We start from the raw sequence: 18,294 nt of genomic DNA on the forward strand, positions 1-18,294 counted from the left end.
TCCATATTCCAGTCTCAGAAACATTCACTTGCTTCTTGAAAATTCACTAATTTAGTGCAGCTATTTTTTAAATTCAGATAATTAGGTATCTCCTAAAGTACTTAATCTCTGAATTGGACATTTCATTGGAAAATGTACTTTTCTAACCTACTCTTCTCAACATAAACACATTCTAGACCTTCTTCTCTATAAGTTGTCTCTAAAGACTCTAAAGTTTGCCACCAGCAAACTCTCTTATTCTCTTAATAGGACTTATCTGACTGGCAAATCTAATTTACCTAAAAACATACCCATTTCCTCAGTAACTTCTCCTACAACTGTTCTGTCGTGCTGTTTTTAATAGGCATGAGACCTGCTAATGCAATTAGGGGGAGTGATGGGGTGGGTCGGGGCGGTGTTGTACAAATATTTGTATGTACAAGTTACAGTATTGTGTACCTTCTGTCATTTCCATGCCACTGGGAGGTTTACAATGTCCAGCATGGCTCACAACCCAAACGGGATACTGCTGATTTAGTCCACAATATAAGGCCTGTATAAAGGTCCTGTAATAACCTGCCAGTCCAGGGTTACCTGCCAAAAAACAAAACATACAAGCAGAGTCAATATTAACCTTCCAATAGCAAACAATCTGCTTCAAAGCTAACTAAACAGCATTGTACGGCAATTTGTTAATTTATTTTCTGTAGTACATTTCCAATTTTTATTTTCCAACTTTTAGGGGCTATGCTATTCAACTGGTTTAATTCCCTTGATTAATGGCACCCACGAGAGCATAAGCATTTTACAGAATTACTTTGAAATTGTGGAACCTAATATCAAAGCCCAACATAAAGAGTAAATCTCCTTTTCCACCAGAGGTCAGTCAACTCGCTTATCTATCCTATCATGTTACAGATATATGAAAATCAGGCAAAGAAGCCCTCAGATTTTATAAAAATATCACAAAGACTACAGCAAATAACACTTGATCCAGATGTCAGCCCTCCAAAATACATGTGGTATTCTGACAATACAAAGGTCTGTACTGACCCTAAAAGTGAGGATGATTTTATTTTAAATTCATTGGACTAGATTTTTTTCTGATTGCAACTTCATATACTTGCTGACCTTTTCCACACAGCTTGAGAAGCTCTTTCCTTTTCAACCCCTGAGCTCTAGATCCACGGGAGAACCTGTCCTCCATCACCTTTAGAGAGAACTTCTCAAAAGAGGCTGGTGTCTAAATGAATCCAGCTTCCCCTGATACAGCAGATCACGTTGCTCTAAATCCACTGTTCAACAGTGACATCATGTACCACTGCTGAGGTAGAAACTGTAATACTGTCCCAAAGATAAAAACATGCATAGGTAGGGATTTCAGCATTTCTGAAGAAAATTCTAATCTGTACTCCTCCTTTCATACTTTCTTGTTTGGGTAACAGCAGTGACTTCAGTTGGAGAGTAAATCCATATGAAGAGAAAGCAGATTTTGTTTTCCAGTTCCTACAGGATGAATAAAAATTCCACAAAGACATAAAAACATATAACTTCTCTCAATTTATTCATTTTCCATAGTAGTTCCACTGATATTTTTTAATCATTTAGACACCTGGAAAGCTACCTATCATGGTTAGGTTCATTCAGTTACATGTTTTTCACTCACATACTAGGCAATTCTTCATTTGGATATCATGAACAGAAAAAGGTGTGTAAAAACACATCATGTAAAAAGGCATTCACATTCCAAAAATAACACAAATACATTGCTGAAAGGGTATGAGAGAAAAAACCCCAAACAGTAAAATTGTGTAAACTCCTTTATATGAGTCCAATTGTAATCACAGAGGCTGAGCTGTGTAAGTATCAATAGTGACAGAGAAGAATCAGAGCTGTAATCAAATCAGTATTGTAGAAATTGTGTGGAGAGATATTAATTAGATTTATTCCACTTCTCCTTTTCTGCAGTGGACATTTTCATTTTGCCTTCTTTTATTTCAACCCTTTTGCTCTCCAGAGAACACACAGTAAGTTCATTGCTCTCCCAAGAGGTATTCGCTCAGCCCAGGGCTTCTGAACACAGCCTACACCTCACCATGGAGCAGCAGTGCACCGGGCACCCAAAGCCACTGCCAGCACTGACATGTGAGAAGGAGCTGGTGCCATGGCTCAACCAGGGATGACGTGGGCAGAAGAGGGAAGCTTTCCACTCTAGCTAACATATCATTCATACTTCATCCTTCACTTACACAGAAAAAGTATCTCTGATGGTTTTTAAATCTTAATAATATTACTGATCTGATTACTGCAATAAATAAAATATCTTATTGTAATTAATAAAACCACAACTTTATTTTTACTGGAGTACACAGACTGGGGGGAGAGAGAAAGGAGAAAAACAACCAACCAACCCAACCAAGACACCAAAACCCAAACCCCACAGTAAGTTGTTGTATATATAAACTCCAAAATGCATGACCAAATTTTTGCAAGCTGATTTCCAGAAAAACAACTTAAAATTCACAGGGGTCACACCTCCACATGACTGCATCAAAAATATGTAATACAGAGGGCCCCAGAGACAATAAAATAAAATCTAAACATCATCTGTCAAGCTCCTTGGATTGATGTTACATAAAGGAAACTTGTCTTTCAGCAAGGTTGAAGATGAAAGTAGCAGCAATCCAAAACAAAGTGTGTCTTTTGTAGTACAAATGATCATAATGTTTTGGCACTATGCTTATTCCAGGAACATAACGCAATTAGGTGTTCTGAGATCAAGGAATCGCTAACTTAATCTCAAACCCAGCCTTTTTTCTTTAATATTTTCTCTCCTTTAATAATGCAAAACAAGGAAGGTGGGAGAAATGGCAAGAGCTGTCTTAGACATTTCAGTGTTCTGTCCCATCATCAGCCAGGTGAACCGAACATGTAAATATTCTCAGGATTCAGTCATCAGCTGAAGAGCAGTGAAGCAAGAACTGCTTAAGAACAGTGAGACTTTGCATCTAGTACTATACAAAGCTCAAGACACTCATTACTTTCTTGAGGGAAAGGGGATTTTTATCCTGTAATAAATGTGATGTGTATTTAAGCAGATAAAATTGAAATCTATAAATACAAAAGAAACCCCTTTCCCTGCTCTTCATAAGCATCTGCTAATGATAAAAGCCATTCTGAGGGGTCAGCTGTTAGAGCTGCTACTGATACTTTAAGATGCCTTGAAGGGGTATGAATGAGAACCGCTGGCACAAATGGAAGGGAAAATCAATGATTTTAACAGCAAAGATTTCTACAGAGATATCACCGTATGTGAAGCAGCCATACATTTATTCTTTATTGGACTTTCAATTTCAGAGTTATTCCAGATTCTCATTGACCTAAGTAAATGCAGATTAATAGTCCCTGCTCTTGAAAGCCTGCATCTACAATATTTATAAGTGGAGAATGTTTTATCTCCTAATATAGCTCTGCAAAGTCAGACATTTTATATGTTTCTACTTTAGTCGCTCACTTCAAAATACTTTAAGGGGAACAAACAAAAAACTTGAACAGATAAAGATTTTTTTTTTTTTCATACAACAGAGTTAGCGTAACTGCTAATGGAAATAACCAGGGCTTAATAAATACACCAGTCTGTGGCCAACAATATTTTGGTCTCATCTACCGCAGTTGAAATGCTGTTCAACTAAACTATTTTATTTTATAGAAAGAGAACTACCAGGTTCATCAAGAAGGCACCCAGTAGTGCTCATTTGGGCATTCTAAGGACTTCCTAATACATCAAACCAAAACTGCCCATGTTCTTTCATTCTTTTTCACAATGTTAACCTCCATGATTTGAAAGTCATTACTCCAGTTATTTGAATACCACATCAATCCTCAGACACCTCAGGGCACCTGAATCATTCAGGCACGCCAGCAAATCTCAGATTGCAGTCATTTGAACCAAAGAGCCCATCTTAAGCAGTTCCTCTCAACTGTGCTTAATTTTCCACAGTGTTTATGTTGTTTCAGAACTCTTAAACAGTAGCTGTAAATGGTGCCACAAGAGACAGACACAAAACTACAACACACTGCATATTAGCTTAATTTGCAAAAGACTTCTAAGCATATCATGGGAAGAGTGTGTCAAATGGGCAGCTTTCACAGTGACTTCAAATACAGCACTGATGCTTTATTTGGTGTACTCATAAGTTTCAGTAGCCAAAGCATGCCTGCCACCTTCGCTGTAAAACATGCAACACACAACATTTCAGTTATTCTACATTAAGCTCAGAGTACTTCCATCTTTAATTTGAAGATGAAAATCCACTTCTTCCTTTTCCAATCTCTCCCACCCACAGCTAAAGCAAAATGGTACAGAAAAACTGACTGGGCAGAGAAGTAACTTTGAGCTATACTGGGAGGCAAATATTCACCACTTCTATATACTACAGATACAGTCTTTCGAGAACTGGAGCTATTACTCTTTAATCATCCACATAGTTAAAAACATGAAAACTTTCAAATACTTTCTTGTTAATGCTTTTTCCATCAAAACAATATTTTATATCCCAACCGCTTCCTTACTATGAAGGCATCTAAAATGGTGAGAAAACAATTCGTACAAACTAAGTATCTGCCCAGGATATCACTGCTAAAGACTAACTTTTACCCTGATTTCACATAATTTCCTATACAATGTATTATAAAGTCAAACTTGGCCTGTCTTAAAATGAAATACATGCTAGTATTTGAGATGCTGCACTTACAAAAAAGTTTAGACTTGGGAAGTTTAAACTTACATACAGTGCACTTCAATTCTCTTAATTCTGAATGCAAAACAACAAATAAAATGCTCATTTAGAAAGTCACAGCCCATAGCTACTCCCCAAAAGCTGTGACAACTTTTGTGGCTTTCAAATGGTCAAGCATTTTGAATTCTTCTGCAACAGAAACTATTAATGTAAGATATAAACTATAATTAACACTAACATTAGATAACACTTTGCAAAAGTAATTCCCAGACTTACTGAGGAATGTACAATGTAACCACAACAGCAAAATGCTTCAAGTTCGGAACAAAGATATACACCAAAACATACAAGAAAAGCCGTCTGTCCAGAAAAGAGCAGGCTGAAAATACATACAGCTTACTCAAATGAAACTGAGACAAAAACAATTGAAAACAAAAATAAAACAAAACCAACTCTTAGCAGTTTGGGGAGGGGTATTTAAATTGAAAAGGATTTATTTAGGCAGTCTACAGCAACCACCAAGAGTGGTGTGGAGTGAAGCTCAGGAGCATGAAGCTAAATCATCCCAAACAGCCATGAGGTTTCTTGCACCTTGTTTGGAAACAAGCTTTTGGGTTCTGTGCACCATCCTGCGAGACGTTCCCAGTGATTTCAGTTGTGTCTCCAGGAGTCTGACCATCCATGAGAGTAGTAGCTGGCATTCAGCTGTGGTGCTTCATGCACTTCTCTAGCAGTTGCTCTCTGCTCTGGGACCTCAGCAGGACAATAAATAAAGGCAGCTACATGAACAGAAGGGGAATACACAGCCAACAGTGGGTTTACAGAGAACTTTTGAGGAACTGAAGAATATGCCAGCAATTACCATGAGTTTAATTTTAGAAGTAATCCACAGTTTCAGAATTAAGCATGTATGCTGCAACATTTACATGATAATCTCCTGCAACAAAACCAAATGCAGACTTTTATTTTTTAAAAACCAAAACAACTGAGCAGCCATAAATCAAATGTGAAATCCAAAGGCACACAGCAGGACCACACAAAAAACATTTTTGTGGCAATGATTCTCACTGCCTCTTCACAGAGCTGCCAAAGCTTCCCGTTCCAGCTCGAAGAGCCCAAATGACAAGTTCCTCGCTCAAGGAAACTTAATCTGCCTTTGGCATCTGACCAGCCACCATGGAAGAAGATGCAACTCCCCTATGTTAATGAATGGAAAGCAGCCCACGCAGATGTCAAAAGGATTTAAATGGAGCATGTAAGAAACACAATGATGTTCTCACACTTGGGAGAAAACTGCAGAAAATGACACCATGGCTGATGATCAGGCCTTAAAAGGAAATACACACAGGTTTCTCTGACATGTAGGGTTAAGGGACTTCATATAAAACTTGTCAAATAACATTTGAATTATCATCATAAACTCACAACAATTAAGCTTTCACCTGTTTGCACGTCTAGAGGACTAGCATTCTTTGTCCTGTACTCCATTTACAGTCCATACACCAGAGGAGCAGCATCAGCCAAAGAACAAACAATTACAAGAACATTATATAGAAACACATGTGAAAACTGTTTGATCCTCTGACTCTGGAATCATGGATTTGGCTGGAAAACACCTTCATATATTTCCTTGGCTTGTGAAAATAAGGACTCTCAGAAGGATTCAGCCAGGTGCCTGTAACACAGCTTATTAGAGAGGTTTTTTCAAGAACATTTCACATTTTTTCCCCTATACTTTCCCATATTCAGTTTTTAGTTTGATACAGATATGAAACTTTATATATAGGATTTTATAATACACATTCTTTATACGCAGTTTGCAAAGCAAATAATCTCGTCTGTTCTCTAACACTGCTCCACCTTTAGGACAAATGCGCGTTCATTTACCTCTAAAGAAATCCTATGACAGTCTAATAAACCCAAATTAATGTAATGCAGCTGGTCCAAGTGACAATTATGCCAGAAGCGTGAAGTGAATAAAATTCCCTACTACAAACTGCGACAATACATGCTTTTTTTGCCATATGAATGATTAACAGCATCTGCCCAGGCAGGTAAGATACGAAGTCTGAAATCCTGCTTTCACCACTGCAAACCTAGTGGACTTTGTAAGTGACAGTGCAAGAGTTATAAAGTCCACAGATATATTCCAATAGTTACCTCTAATATCTCAACCAGGCAAAACAGGTACTTAAATAAAACAAAAAACCTTTAATTTTTTTTTTTTTTAAGATGTCTGTAAACTAATGGTTTTGGAAGAGAGTTAAGATTGAGATTTAAAACTGAAAAAAACTGAGTTCATAATGGAATAGCTTCTTTTTCGCATTTTTTTAAAGGTTGAAACCAGGATTTCCTAGTGCTTACAATTAAATAATGTTTGCTCCATTTTCTTCAAAGCAAACGACAAATGAACACATTTAATGAGGTGTCCTAGTACACACATACACGGTCTCTTAAACATCTGCTTAAGCAGATGAAGACATATTTAACTACTTTTAACACCCCAGGTGTGGTTGGTCTGTCTGATCAAATCCATTCTACAACTGATGCTGGCAGAGAGGTTGCACCGAGCTCTGAGCTGTGTTTTGAAACCCCAGTGGGAATTTTTTTAGCTGGCTTTAGGGTCTAAAGCAGAATTGGACCAGAAAAAAACACACCTCCATTTGAAAGAAAGGGGGAAAACGAAGGAACTGCGCAAAGGAACATGAGACTTGATGTCAAGTGGGTTCAAAAGAAAGCCTATGAAACGTCTGAACAACAGCGCACGCCTAATCAGACAACATTAGCAGGAAAAAAGACAAACAACTGAAAACCAAGATAACCACAAATTATTTGTTTTGTGCAGATAAACAGCTCTGCAGATTTGATCATTTCTGAATAACATACAAGCAGGAAACAAACAATTCAATCACAAGACACCAGAAAGTAAGTCTTCAAATTTATATCCAAGATTTCCATGTGCTGTACCACTGGTCGGAGTTACAAAAAAAAACATAGGTTTGCGGGCTTTGGGGTTGTTAGGTTTTTGGGTTTGCCGTTTTTTTTTTAGATTTTAGAATAAAATGACATATGGGACACAAACAGCAACGGAGAACACAGAATCATAGAATAGTTAGAGTTGGAAAGGAGTTTAAGATCATCTAGTTCCAACCCCCCCCGTCACAGGCAGGGACACCTCACACTAAACCATGTCACCCAAGGCTCTGTCCAACCTGGCCTTGAACACTGACAGGGATGGAGCACTCACAACCTCCCTGGGCAACCCATTCCAGTGCCTCACCACCCTAACAGGAAAGAATTTCCTCCTTATATCCAATCTTAACTTACCCTGTTTAAGTTTTAACCCATTACCCCTTGTCCTATCACTACAGTCCCTAATAAAGAGTCCCTCCCCAGCATCCTTAAAGACCCCCTTCAGATACTGGAAGGCTGCTATGAAGTATCCATACAGCCTTCTCTTCTCCTTCTGAACAGCCCCAACTTTCTCAGCCTGTCTTCATACGGGAGGTGCTCCAGTCCCCTGATCATCCTCGTGGCCCTCCTCTGGACTTGTTCCAGCAGTTCCATGTCCTTTTTATGTTGAGGACACCAGAACTGCACACAATACTCCAAGTGAGGTCTCAGGAGAGCAGAGTAGAGGGGCAGGATCACCTCCTTCGACCTGCTGGTCACGCTCCTTTTGATGCAGCCCAGGATACGGTTGGCTTTCTGGGCTGCGAGCGCACGCTGCTGGCCCATGTTCATTTTCTCATCGACCAGCACCTCCAAGTCCTTCTCTGCAGGGCTGCTCTGAATCTCTTCTTTGCCCAGTCTGTAGCTGTGCCTGGGATTGCTCCGACCCATGTGTAGGACCTTGCACTTGTCATGGTTGAACTTCATAAGGTTGGCATCAGCCCACCTCACAAGCGTGTCAAGGTCCCACTGGATGGCATCCCTTCCCTCCAGCGTATCAACCAAAACACACAGTTTGGTGCCACTGGCAAATTTGCTGAGGGCGTACTCCATCCCATTGTCCATGTCAATAACAAAGAGGTTGAACAAGACTGGTCCCAACACTGATCTGTGAGGGAATGAGACCACTCATTACTGGTCTCCAGATGGACATTGAGCCATTGACCACAACTCTTTGCATGTGGCCATCCAGCCAGCTCTTTATCCACTGGGTGATCCATCTATTAAACTGGTGTCTCCCCAGTTTAGAGACAAGGATGTCATGTGGAACAGTGCAGAATGCTTTGCACAAGGCCGGGCAGATTATGTCAGCTGCTCTGCCACTGTGCATCCGTTCCATAGCCCCATCATAGAAGGCCACCAAATTGGTCAGGCAGGATTTCCCCTTAGTGAAGCCGTGCTGGCTGTCACCAAGCACCTTGTTGTTTTTCATGTGCCTTAGCATGCCTTCCAGGAGAATGTGCTCCAAGATTTTACCAGGCACAGAGGTGAGACTGACTGGTCTGTAATTCCCCAGGTCTTCCATTTTCCCCTTCTTGAAAATGGGGGTTATATTTCCCTTTTTCCAGTTGTTGGGAACTTCACCTGACTGCCATGATTTTTCAAATATGATGGCCAGTGGCTTAGCAACTTCATTTGCCAGCTCCTTCAGGACCCGCGGATGGATTTCATCAGGTCCCATGGACTTGTGCACATTCAGGTTCTTAAGATGGTCTCAAACCACATCCCCTCCTACAGTGGGCCCAAGGTCTTCATTCTCACAGTCCCTGCGTATGCCTTCCAAGACTTGGGTGGTGAGGTCAGAGCCATTGCCAGTGAAGACTTAGGTAAAGAAGTCATTAAGAACCTCAGGCTTCTCTGAATCCAGGGTGGCCTGTTCTCCTGATAGGTTACGGAAGGGGCCTATGTTGTCCCTAGTCTGTCTTTTATTCGCTACGTACCTATAGAATCCCTTCCTGTTATCTTTCACATCCCTAGCCAAGTTTAATTCTAACTGGGCCTTAGCCTTCCTAACCTGGTCCCCAGCTTCCCGGACAACATCCCTGTACTCTACCCAGGCCGCCTGTCCTTGCTTCCACCTTTTATAAGCCTCTTTTTTCATTTGAATTTTCCTCAGCAGCTCCTTATACATCCAAGGAGGTCTCCTGGCCCTCCTGCCACACTTCCTTCTAGTTGGGATGCAGCACTCCTGAGCTTGTAGCAGGTGATCCTTGAATATCAACCAACAGTCTTGGGCCCCCCTGCCCTCCAGGGCTATATCCCATGGAACCTTACTAAGCAGGCTCCTGAAGAGGCCAAAGTCTGCTCTTTTGAAGTCCAGGGCAGTGAGCTTGCTACACGCTCTTCTCACTGTCCTGGGGATCTCAAACTCAATCATCTCATGATCACTGCAACCAAGGCTGCCCTGGAGTATCACATTTCCAACAAGCCCCTCCCTTGTTGTGAGCACGAGGTCAAACATGACACCTCTCCTTGTCGGCTCCTCTATTACTAAGAGTAGGATGTGACAACAGACATAAAAGACCTAAAACCTAAAGATGGAAGGCAGTATGCATGTGCTACTATATATTTATTTATTCCTATGGAGGTTTTTAAATCCACCAAGGATAACCAAGTTTTGCTTTTAAGAATGGAAATTGGGACAATGATTAAATCTTCCACTATGCCCATAAAAAGAAAACAAGAGCAAGAACTATGACTTACTGAACTTTTGGCTCTAGTGTTTTCCATAATCTAGATATTGAACATAATAGGTCAAATTTATTTCCAGTATAATGTCAGTGATCTACAGGAGTTACTACTGGGACAGAACTGAGGCCACGTGTTAAACAGAATCTGAAAGCAGACATTTTTTGTTATTTTCAGAGATAACAATGTCAAAATATTTAATATTAATGCAAATCCATATCAGCTCAGGTACTTCTGGTAGCAGCTGCCAGGAAGCGAGAAGTATATTATACATAGGTGCTGTAGCTTTAAACATTTTAACTGCATTCTTTGTACACAATGCACATGGAAACACTGGATTTCCTTCATAGGCAGGTCCTTCACTAAGTAATTTTTCTTTCCCCACCGAAGAGAATTTCTTCTCACATGAAGAGAAAGAGATACTTTTCAAAATAGTCAAATCAAGCTTCATACCCTAGAACAGAACTTTTCCATAACTCTGCCCAACTCCAGCCTCTGCATGCTGCAGGAGAGGTATCACTTCCTTCCCTGATTATGCTGCATGCGGCCAGGCAGGAAGGATCCATGCTGAAAACAACACCTCATTAGCAGGGAGAGGACACTGAGAGAAGGCTGCGGATTGAGAAATTTCAGCAAGTCACTTCAGTAAGTCACATCTGCCACCCAGATGGGGGGAAATACTGTCAAGCACAGTTGGACGTTTAACCGTCCTGTCATTACTCTGCCTCCTCAAACTTAACAAGCTCAGTTGTGCCAAGCCCCCATCAGAGGTACTTCTGGAGCACTGGGAAATTCAACAGAAGTGGCATATTTCAAGCCTAGATCTCACATACAGGCTCCTCTCTGCTTGAGGAAGATTTTTAATGAAAGATATTTTTTTTCTTTTCTAAAGACAATGGAAGCTGGTGGGCTGACCCAGTAAACAAAGCACAACTGTCAACATATTTTATAATATTAGTCACAAACAAGTAGTCCATAAGCAGCAAGAATAATGGAGAGCAGTGTCCTAAGAATTGACTTTTCTAATATATAACATGGGATAGAACATGCTTACACCTTTCCTTCAGGGACATACCTGCATGTATGTCTTCTAGTCAAACTCTTTTTTTTTTTTTTTTTTTAAATGCTTTTGAGTCCCCTATCTCTCAGAAAAATCAGGGTAAAATTGATCAGTGTACTCAAAGTTTTATGGAGGTTCAGAGTAGAAATTAAATAGGCACAAATTAGTGCCATCCCCCAAGAATAATGTTCTCAGGAAAACAAACTATTTTGCTCAGCAATATAAAGGGAGAGTCCTCAAAGAACCTTGGTGCGAGCTGAGACAGCACATCCTATTGACAAGTCCTCAAGCACTTGATTGAGATTTCATTATTCCTGGTTTATGACAAATAAACAGACCAAATAATCTATGCATAAAGATTAAAGTATTACTAACCACTAAGAACACCACCAATTAACAGAACCTTATACACATTACCATCTGAGAAAATACATGGTCAGCCAAAAATAAGACTGATCTCATAATTAAGCAATAAATATTCACACTAGAGGTAAAGAAATGGCTAGAAAAGTTGGAAGGGATGAAGTGGCTTTGAAAGTATCAGGAAGATAGGTTCAGGGGATATTTGTTGTGTTCTTTTGCTCCTGTTCAAGTACAAATTTACAAAATATAGTCTATGTATCCCATGCAAGCATGGGAATCAAAAGTGTTCTGCTGTGTTTGTGTCTCACTGAAATAGAAAGCTATGTTCTAACTCACCCTGCTCATACCCCATAGTCATAGGGAAAGGGGAAAATATGAAGGGGAAAACATGTTACCTTGCTCTGCATAGACCCCTTAATCTGGATTGCCACACTACACAAAAATTTAACTCTACAGCGTAGTCTGTTCTCATTGACTGCTTTTACGTCACATATACCACTTACTGGAGAGTAAGAAAGCTCCTTTCCCACTGTCATTTTTTTTTCCAGGGAGAGGCATTCTCAGTGAATCACTACAACCTGGTGTGACTGGTAGGGTACCAACTCCTCCCAGAGAAGTCTCAATACTGAGCATGTGAACCCACATGTATGTGCTGCATGTTGCAGATCAACACCATAATTTAACAGCAGAAAGGTCTGCAGCAAGTCCAGCTGAAGGAACTCCCACCTCCTGCCTTGACTGTCATTCCCACCCTCAATTATACTGGCACAACTCTGTGGGGACATTCTGCGACCCCAAACAGGGAACTGTTCCAGCTTTAAAAAGACCCCAGGAATAAACGTATGCATTTATTTAATTCACAGCATGATCCCTCCAACTATTGTTCTGGCAGAACCAAGGGGTGGAGTGGCACAGAGCGGTGGGAACAGGAATACCTTATGCCAGTATTGTTGACAAACATTTTGGATTGTGAAATACTGGCCTTAAGAAACTTTCTAAGTGCTCCAAGGATTGATATTTTAGATCTCCAGTGCCTGGTAGGTCTTAATATACACGGTTTAACTCCCACACTACTTTAGTCTCAGCAACATCTGCTTTATATCTTACCTGATAGTTCAAAAAGCTATCTTAATGCACGAGCTCTATGAACAGCCCACTCCAGACACCCAGTCTCTTTACAGGTTGCCCAAATCCTAAGAGAGATTCTACTACTTAGGTTTCACCTGCTAATAAAATCAGGGAATGGTAGAGGCTTCCCAGGAAGACTTCGATTATGTGATGCTGGTAACAAAGTCTTAACACAGGCAGGTAGGACACAGGGAAAGACAACCTTGACAATTTTAGGAAAATAGCTAGCTTTCCCAGATCCAGTCTGAAGAGCAGTTCAGCAGACAAGTAACACATTCAAAGCATCAAGTGGTTGCTTCAAGTCCTACAATGTAGTCGTGCAGAAAAGGCCCTAGGTAAAGACCAGTGTTTCTCCTTCTCCCTCCACAAAAGGGCTGCAGATTCACTGCCGTTCTCTCATGGCTAACTCACAGTCAGGCAGGATGTTTTGCAGTGAATATTCTGCTCAACTATAACATTTTTAGGGCTAAGTTCACTTCCAAGCATTATAAATACCACAGATGAATGCTCCTGCTAAGCTATTATGCAAAAGAGGAACCTTTCTTAAATAGAGTAACTGTGCAGACACAGGCCATCCTGCTCAGCTGTTTGGATATAAACATCTACCTTGGGACAGAATTCTAGATGCAAAATTGAGACTTATTTGGTTCCTGCTGATTAGCCACATGTGACTCAAGTATGCCAGCTGGACTAGATGCCATGCTGAGCTGCATAATCCTTCACATGCCTTGTTTGGTTGGAGTCTTGGCTCCCTTGAGAAGACTCTTAAGCTGATTCCCTAGACCAGATGATGTTATTTAACACATCTTCATTTTTAAGCACCTAAATTTCCCCTTCTTCTCTGCTCTGTTGGTTCAGCTGGGGATGGACAACAGCAGCACTGCTCTACATGGGAAAGTATGGTCAAAATAAGCAAAGGAATAGAACCCATGCAACTTCTGGTATCTTACACTAGTACAGGTAACTGAAGATAAAGAAAGTACAGTATTAATACGATGGAAAATGTACATCCACACAGGAAACAGCTTTTTCAGCCTCAACTTTAAGTCGACAAAAGTACATGATACAGGATTAAGCAAAATAATGTGCAAGTAGTTATGTAACCCAGAGTCCTATGTAGTAGGAACACCAGTGCAGTTATACTGTATGACTTTCATCTAAAAATTTTCATTGCATCTACAAGCATTACTTAATTCCAAGCACCAAAATCAAAAGTTAAATAAATTATTTATTTAATAAAGACATGAACTATTTAAATGCGATTATGTCCTTTGGGGCATTTACTGCTGTACATCAGATAATGTTACACATCCTGGCACAAGAATTTCACACAATCACTAGGACTGGAGCTGCCCAATAATTTAAACATTCCAGGAGAAGCAGTATTTGTTGTCTCACTCTATGCAGCTGTGTTTTTATTGTTACTTACTTAGTGTTAGCTGACTGTAACTGAATGCTAGTTTAGAGACTTGGGATTATTTAAGTGTTGCAAATGTGAAGGAAGAAGATTTGTTTGGTTTTGTCACAAGTTGTGAGGATGACTGGCCATCTATTGAAAAAAATAAAAAAACCATAGTGGAAAGGCTGGGAACAGAACCCCTGCACTCCAACCTTGCATTCTCTGCTGTAACTGGACTTCCTTTATTTCACTCCTCCTAACACATGTAAAAGGCATTTTTATGGTCCTCAACAACCAACATGACTGATAACTCACTGTCACATGAATGGTCTTACAAAATTAATTTTTTGTTTGTTTGTTTATGCATATAGTAGAGAAACAGTGAGTGCTTACCTAGCCATTCAGATGACAGCCTAAAGCCTGGTAGTACATGGCATACCTGGTTATTTTAGCAAAAAGCTTTCAAATAAACCCACTGTATTTTTTTCTAATCTTTAAAACAGCTCCCTCTTCTGGCATACTCATTCTATACTATGTTTAAGTACCATACTTCGTTCCTTACCAATTTTTCATTCTATTTGGTTCCTAACACTCAAACCCAATTTCACTGTTAAGGTACTTACTATGTAGTATGGCTGTGAAAGCAAGGAGAGAGGTACCTTAAATTATAGCTCTTGAAAGAGTGGATAATTTTAATCAAGTATTAGATTATCTAAAGTTATCCATATACTTATCTTTACTACCTTATCCCTATACTTACCTTTACTACCTTTTGAAGCTACCCCAAAAATCAATGAGACTAGAATCCACACTGGAGAAGGAGCCTGGATGACCAGTCCCTGGGTCATATTTGTAGGGCTGACAAAGTTGGAAGGGATCACCTAAGATCTCCTAACCCACCCCTGCGTACGCAGCAGCAGCTAGAGCAGATTCCCCAGGTATGGACCCAGTCAAGTTTTGATTATCTCCAGAGCTGGAGACTTCACAACATCTCAGACTAACTAAGCTCTCAGTAGGCAAAAATGTTCATGGCAGTGCCCAGCCCTAGCTACTGATTATACAAAGTACCTAGGAATTTATGCTCCTTATTTTAGCATCTTAATTAGGTGTTTAATATTAGGCTGGATAAAACTGGGCCTTATAGTTCCTTTCTGAACTAGGTGACATGGACTCAGCCTGACTCTATAAAAAAAACAAAACAAAACAACACAAACCCACCAACCTGAAGCAAAACACAAACAAAAAACCCACAAAAAAAAAAAAAAAGAAAAAAAAGAAAAACCACCACCAAAAAAACCAACGCAAACCCAAAACAAACCACAGGAGAGCTCTGATAAACAGGCTGATAATTACAAAACTGCAGAGGTAGAACATGAGGTAAGGCTGGACATTTTTTCCTACTGCTGATGCTCTGACACTATTCAGTCAAAAACCAAATCAAAACAAACCCCACAAACCACAAAACCAGAAGAGGAAAACAGGCAGCTTTTACTGCCTAAAGCATTCAAATAGAACAGGTTTTCAACTTTGTTTATAAAACTGTTGCTGGAGTTCATTCAGCGATTGTGATAGCAAAGCATATAGAGCAGAATATGACCCAAAACCTACATATTCCCTTGCCCAAGAGGTAAAAAAAGTCCTACCTCTTAAGCTAGCTGTTCATTGCAAGCAGCATTTCCCTTTTCTCCATCTGCATTTCAAAGGCAAATGGAGAACACTGTCTGCCGACTTATAAAGTAGTTTCTGAAAGGATGGATGTACCTTCCTTGAGTATCTCAATGGTCTCTACTCCAAAATCACAATTTGCTTCGCAGTTTTGATCTATCTTCTTTTTATAGATCTAATTACACATTAAGTACCAAGATTCACATACAGGATACAGGATTCTGGATTACGTTCTGATCAACGCTGCCAGAAGCCACAAACTGCAACCTAATCTGTCGATACGAGTCCTTACTAGATCCTTACTAGTTCTAGGGGAAGAAAGGTTACAACATACAGATTACATACTAACAAGCGCATTTCATCACATGACTTTTGTGCAAACCAAAGCACATTCTAAAACTAATTGAAGAAAATTGGAGTAAGTATGCTTTACACAGTTTATAGAATGAAGAAATAAATTCTTTTAATATTAAACAAACCCCTTAGTCTCAGTGGTGAGAGTAGACCTCTGAAGAACTATTCATACCTGTGACTGCTGAGCAGAGTGAATAATAAACAACTTTAAAAAAGCTATTTTATTAGGAAATTAAAAAAACAAAGAAACTAAGCTTCAGGAACATATCATTAGTTTTAGTACAAGTTATTATTATATAGTGATCTTTAATATAACTTTTCTCATGCAAATGTTGAGGGTGATGACTGTTAGGTATCAAGACAGCAGATGAAGACAAAGCCAGATAATGTACTGAAAGCTTTTCAGAGTCCCTAGATTACAGTCAAAAATAGAACTTCAAAGACTTTAAAACTAACAGGAAGTCTCACTTCAAGGGATAACACTTTAAAGACCTGTCATAACCCAGGCAAACTGTTTATACTATCTTAATGCTGAAAAATACTCAAGTAGTCTCCAAGTGACAACAACCTTGTTGATGTAAGTGCATGTAACTACTCCTAGGAGAAGATAAGAATCCAAGCTCCTGCTTTCTCTTGTGCAGAAAACCAAAAGCAGGTCTTGACTCAAAGAATTAGCTCAGGAGATGAAATCTTTCTACTTCAAAAAAAGTGTCTGGTTAAGTTCTCATGGGCCTTAAACATCATCAAGTCACTGCATGAGTTGGTAAAACAAGAAGATGATCCAATAACCCAGTAGCAATCCAACTGCAAGCAGGCAGATCAAGAAACTTGGCAAGCACAGGGAATACTCTGCATGCATGCCGAAAAACCAAATTCTGAAATCATTTCCATATATTAATTAAACTTGTGTAGCATGCTTTACCACAAAAATTCTTATTTACATTATACATTATCAACCATGAACTAAGCTTCCCAAGTACAAGACTGCAAGTAACGAAATTTAACCATCTAGTTTACAACAATGGTAACAAAAATTACAAAGCCTGGAATGAAGGTATTGCAACGCACTCCTGCAATGAAACGCAAAAAAGCCTTGATGTACAGCGAAACTTCATGAGCCAGACAGCACAGTGGTTTTAAAATTTGTACTGTATTTATTTACAAAGTTAAATGTTTCATGAATACATAGACACAAATAGACAGATACTCTTAAAACAGTAAAAACAACATATTCCATTACACTTTGCGGATCCTGGTTTTCAATGAACCCAAGCAATGTTTAACGTTGCTGTAGCAGATTTTATACTTCACTGCTAATTTTACACTAAACAAACATTGCAAAAGGGAAAATAGACCTTTACGACATAAGAGGAAAAAAATAATTCCTGTCCTTTCCATAACACCTACATTTCCAGAAAACCATGGGCCTGATCCTTCAACTGTACACATTTAGTTTTACTCCTGAGTAAATCTCATAGATTTTAATAGAAAAGAATTCATATTAAGAAAAGGCAACAAATGCATATATTCTGGACTGAGGAAAAATTGGGCCTTTTACACAGTAATTACATCAGTAAATATATTATTTCTCCTATACAAAGGGTTTGCTTATACAAGGGTTATACAAACATTATGGAACAAAAAAGTGCACATTAAACATTTCAACTGATACAATAAGACTTTTTTTAAATTACAAGTTTGCAAAGACTGCCATTAATAAAAACATTAGCTTGTCATAGTTAAACAAGACTGAGCTCTGCTACACATTCTGCATCCCAACTGCTTCAAGCACAGTGAGCTACCAGTCCTCAGGAGGCAGAATCTCTCCTCATTCAAAGTCAATGAGAATTTTGCCACTGATATTGGAGTAGAAGAATGTTTTGCAGTCGGTTTCATTCTTCTCTCTCCATTTTTTATTTTTTATTTCTTTTAAGGAAACAGACAGACTAGAGAGAAATCCTCCCCAT

The 18,294-nt window shown here is 39.4% G+C and overlaps 1 protein-coding gene across 5 annotated transcripts in view; it reads right to left on the bottom strand.

Moving 5' to 3' along the window:
* The window catches only part of LDAH (lipid droplet associated hydrolase), a 130,424-nt gene that overhangs the window by 98,004 nt on the left and 14,126 nt on the right, over positions 1–18,294 (bottom strand). For 4 of the 5 annotated variants that reach the window (XM_065681719.1, XM_065681715.1, XM_065681717.1 and 1 more), the window contains exon 3: positions 439–573. The exons of the other annotated variant lie outside the window; for it this stretch is intronic. In XM_065681719.1, the coding sequence (XP_065537791.1) occupies positions 439–573 (135 nt within the window). The remainder of the gene's footprint in view (positions 1–438; positions 574–18,294) is intronic. 5 annotated transcript variants of the gene reach the window in all.

This window comes from Lathamus discolor, chromosome 5 (genome assembly GCF_037157495.1).
Source record: "Lathamus discolor isolate bLatDis1 chromosome 5, bLatDis1.hap1, whole genome shotgun sequence".
NCBI classification, from domain to species: Eukaryota; Metazoa; Chordata; class Aves; order Psittaciformes; family Psittacidae; genus Lathamus; species Lathamus discolor.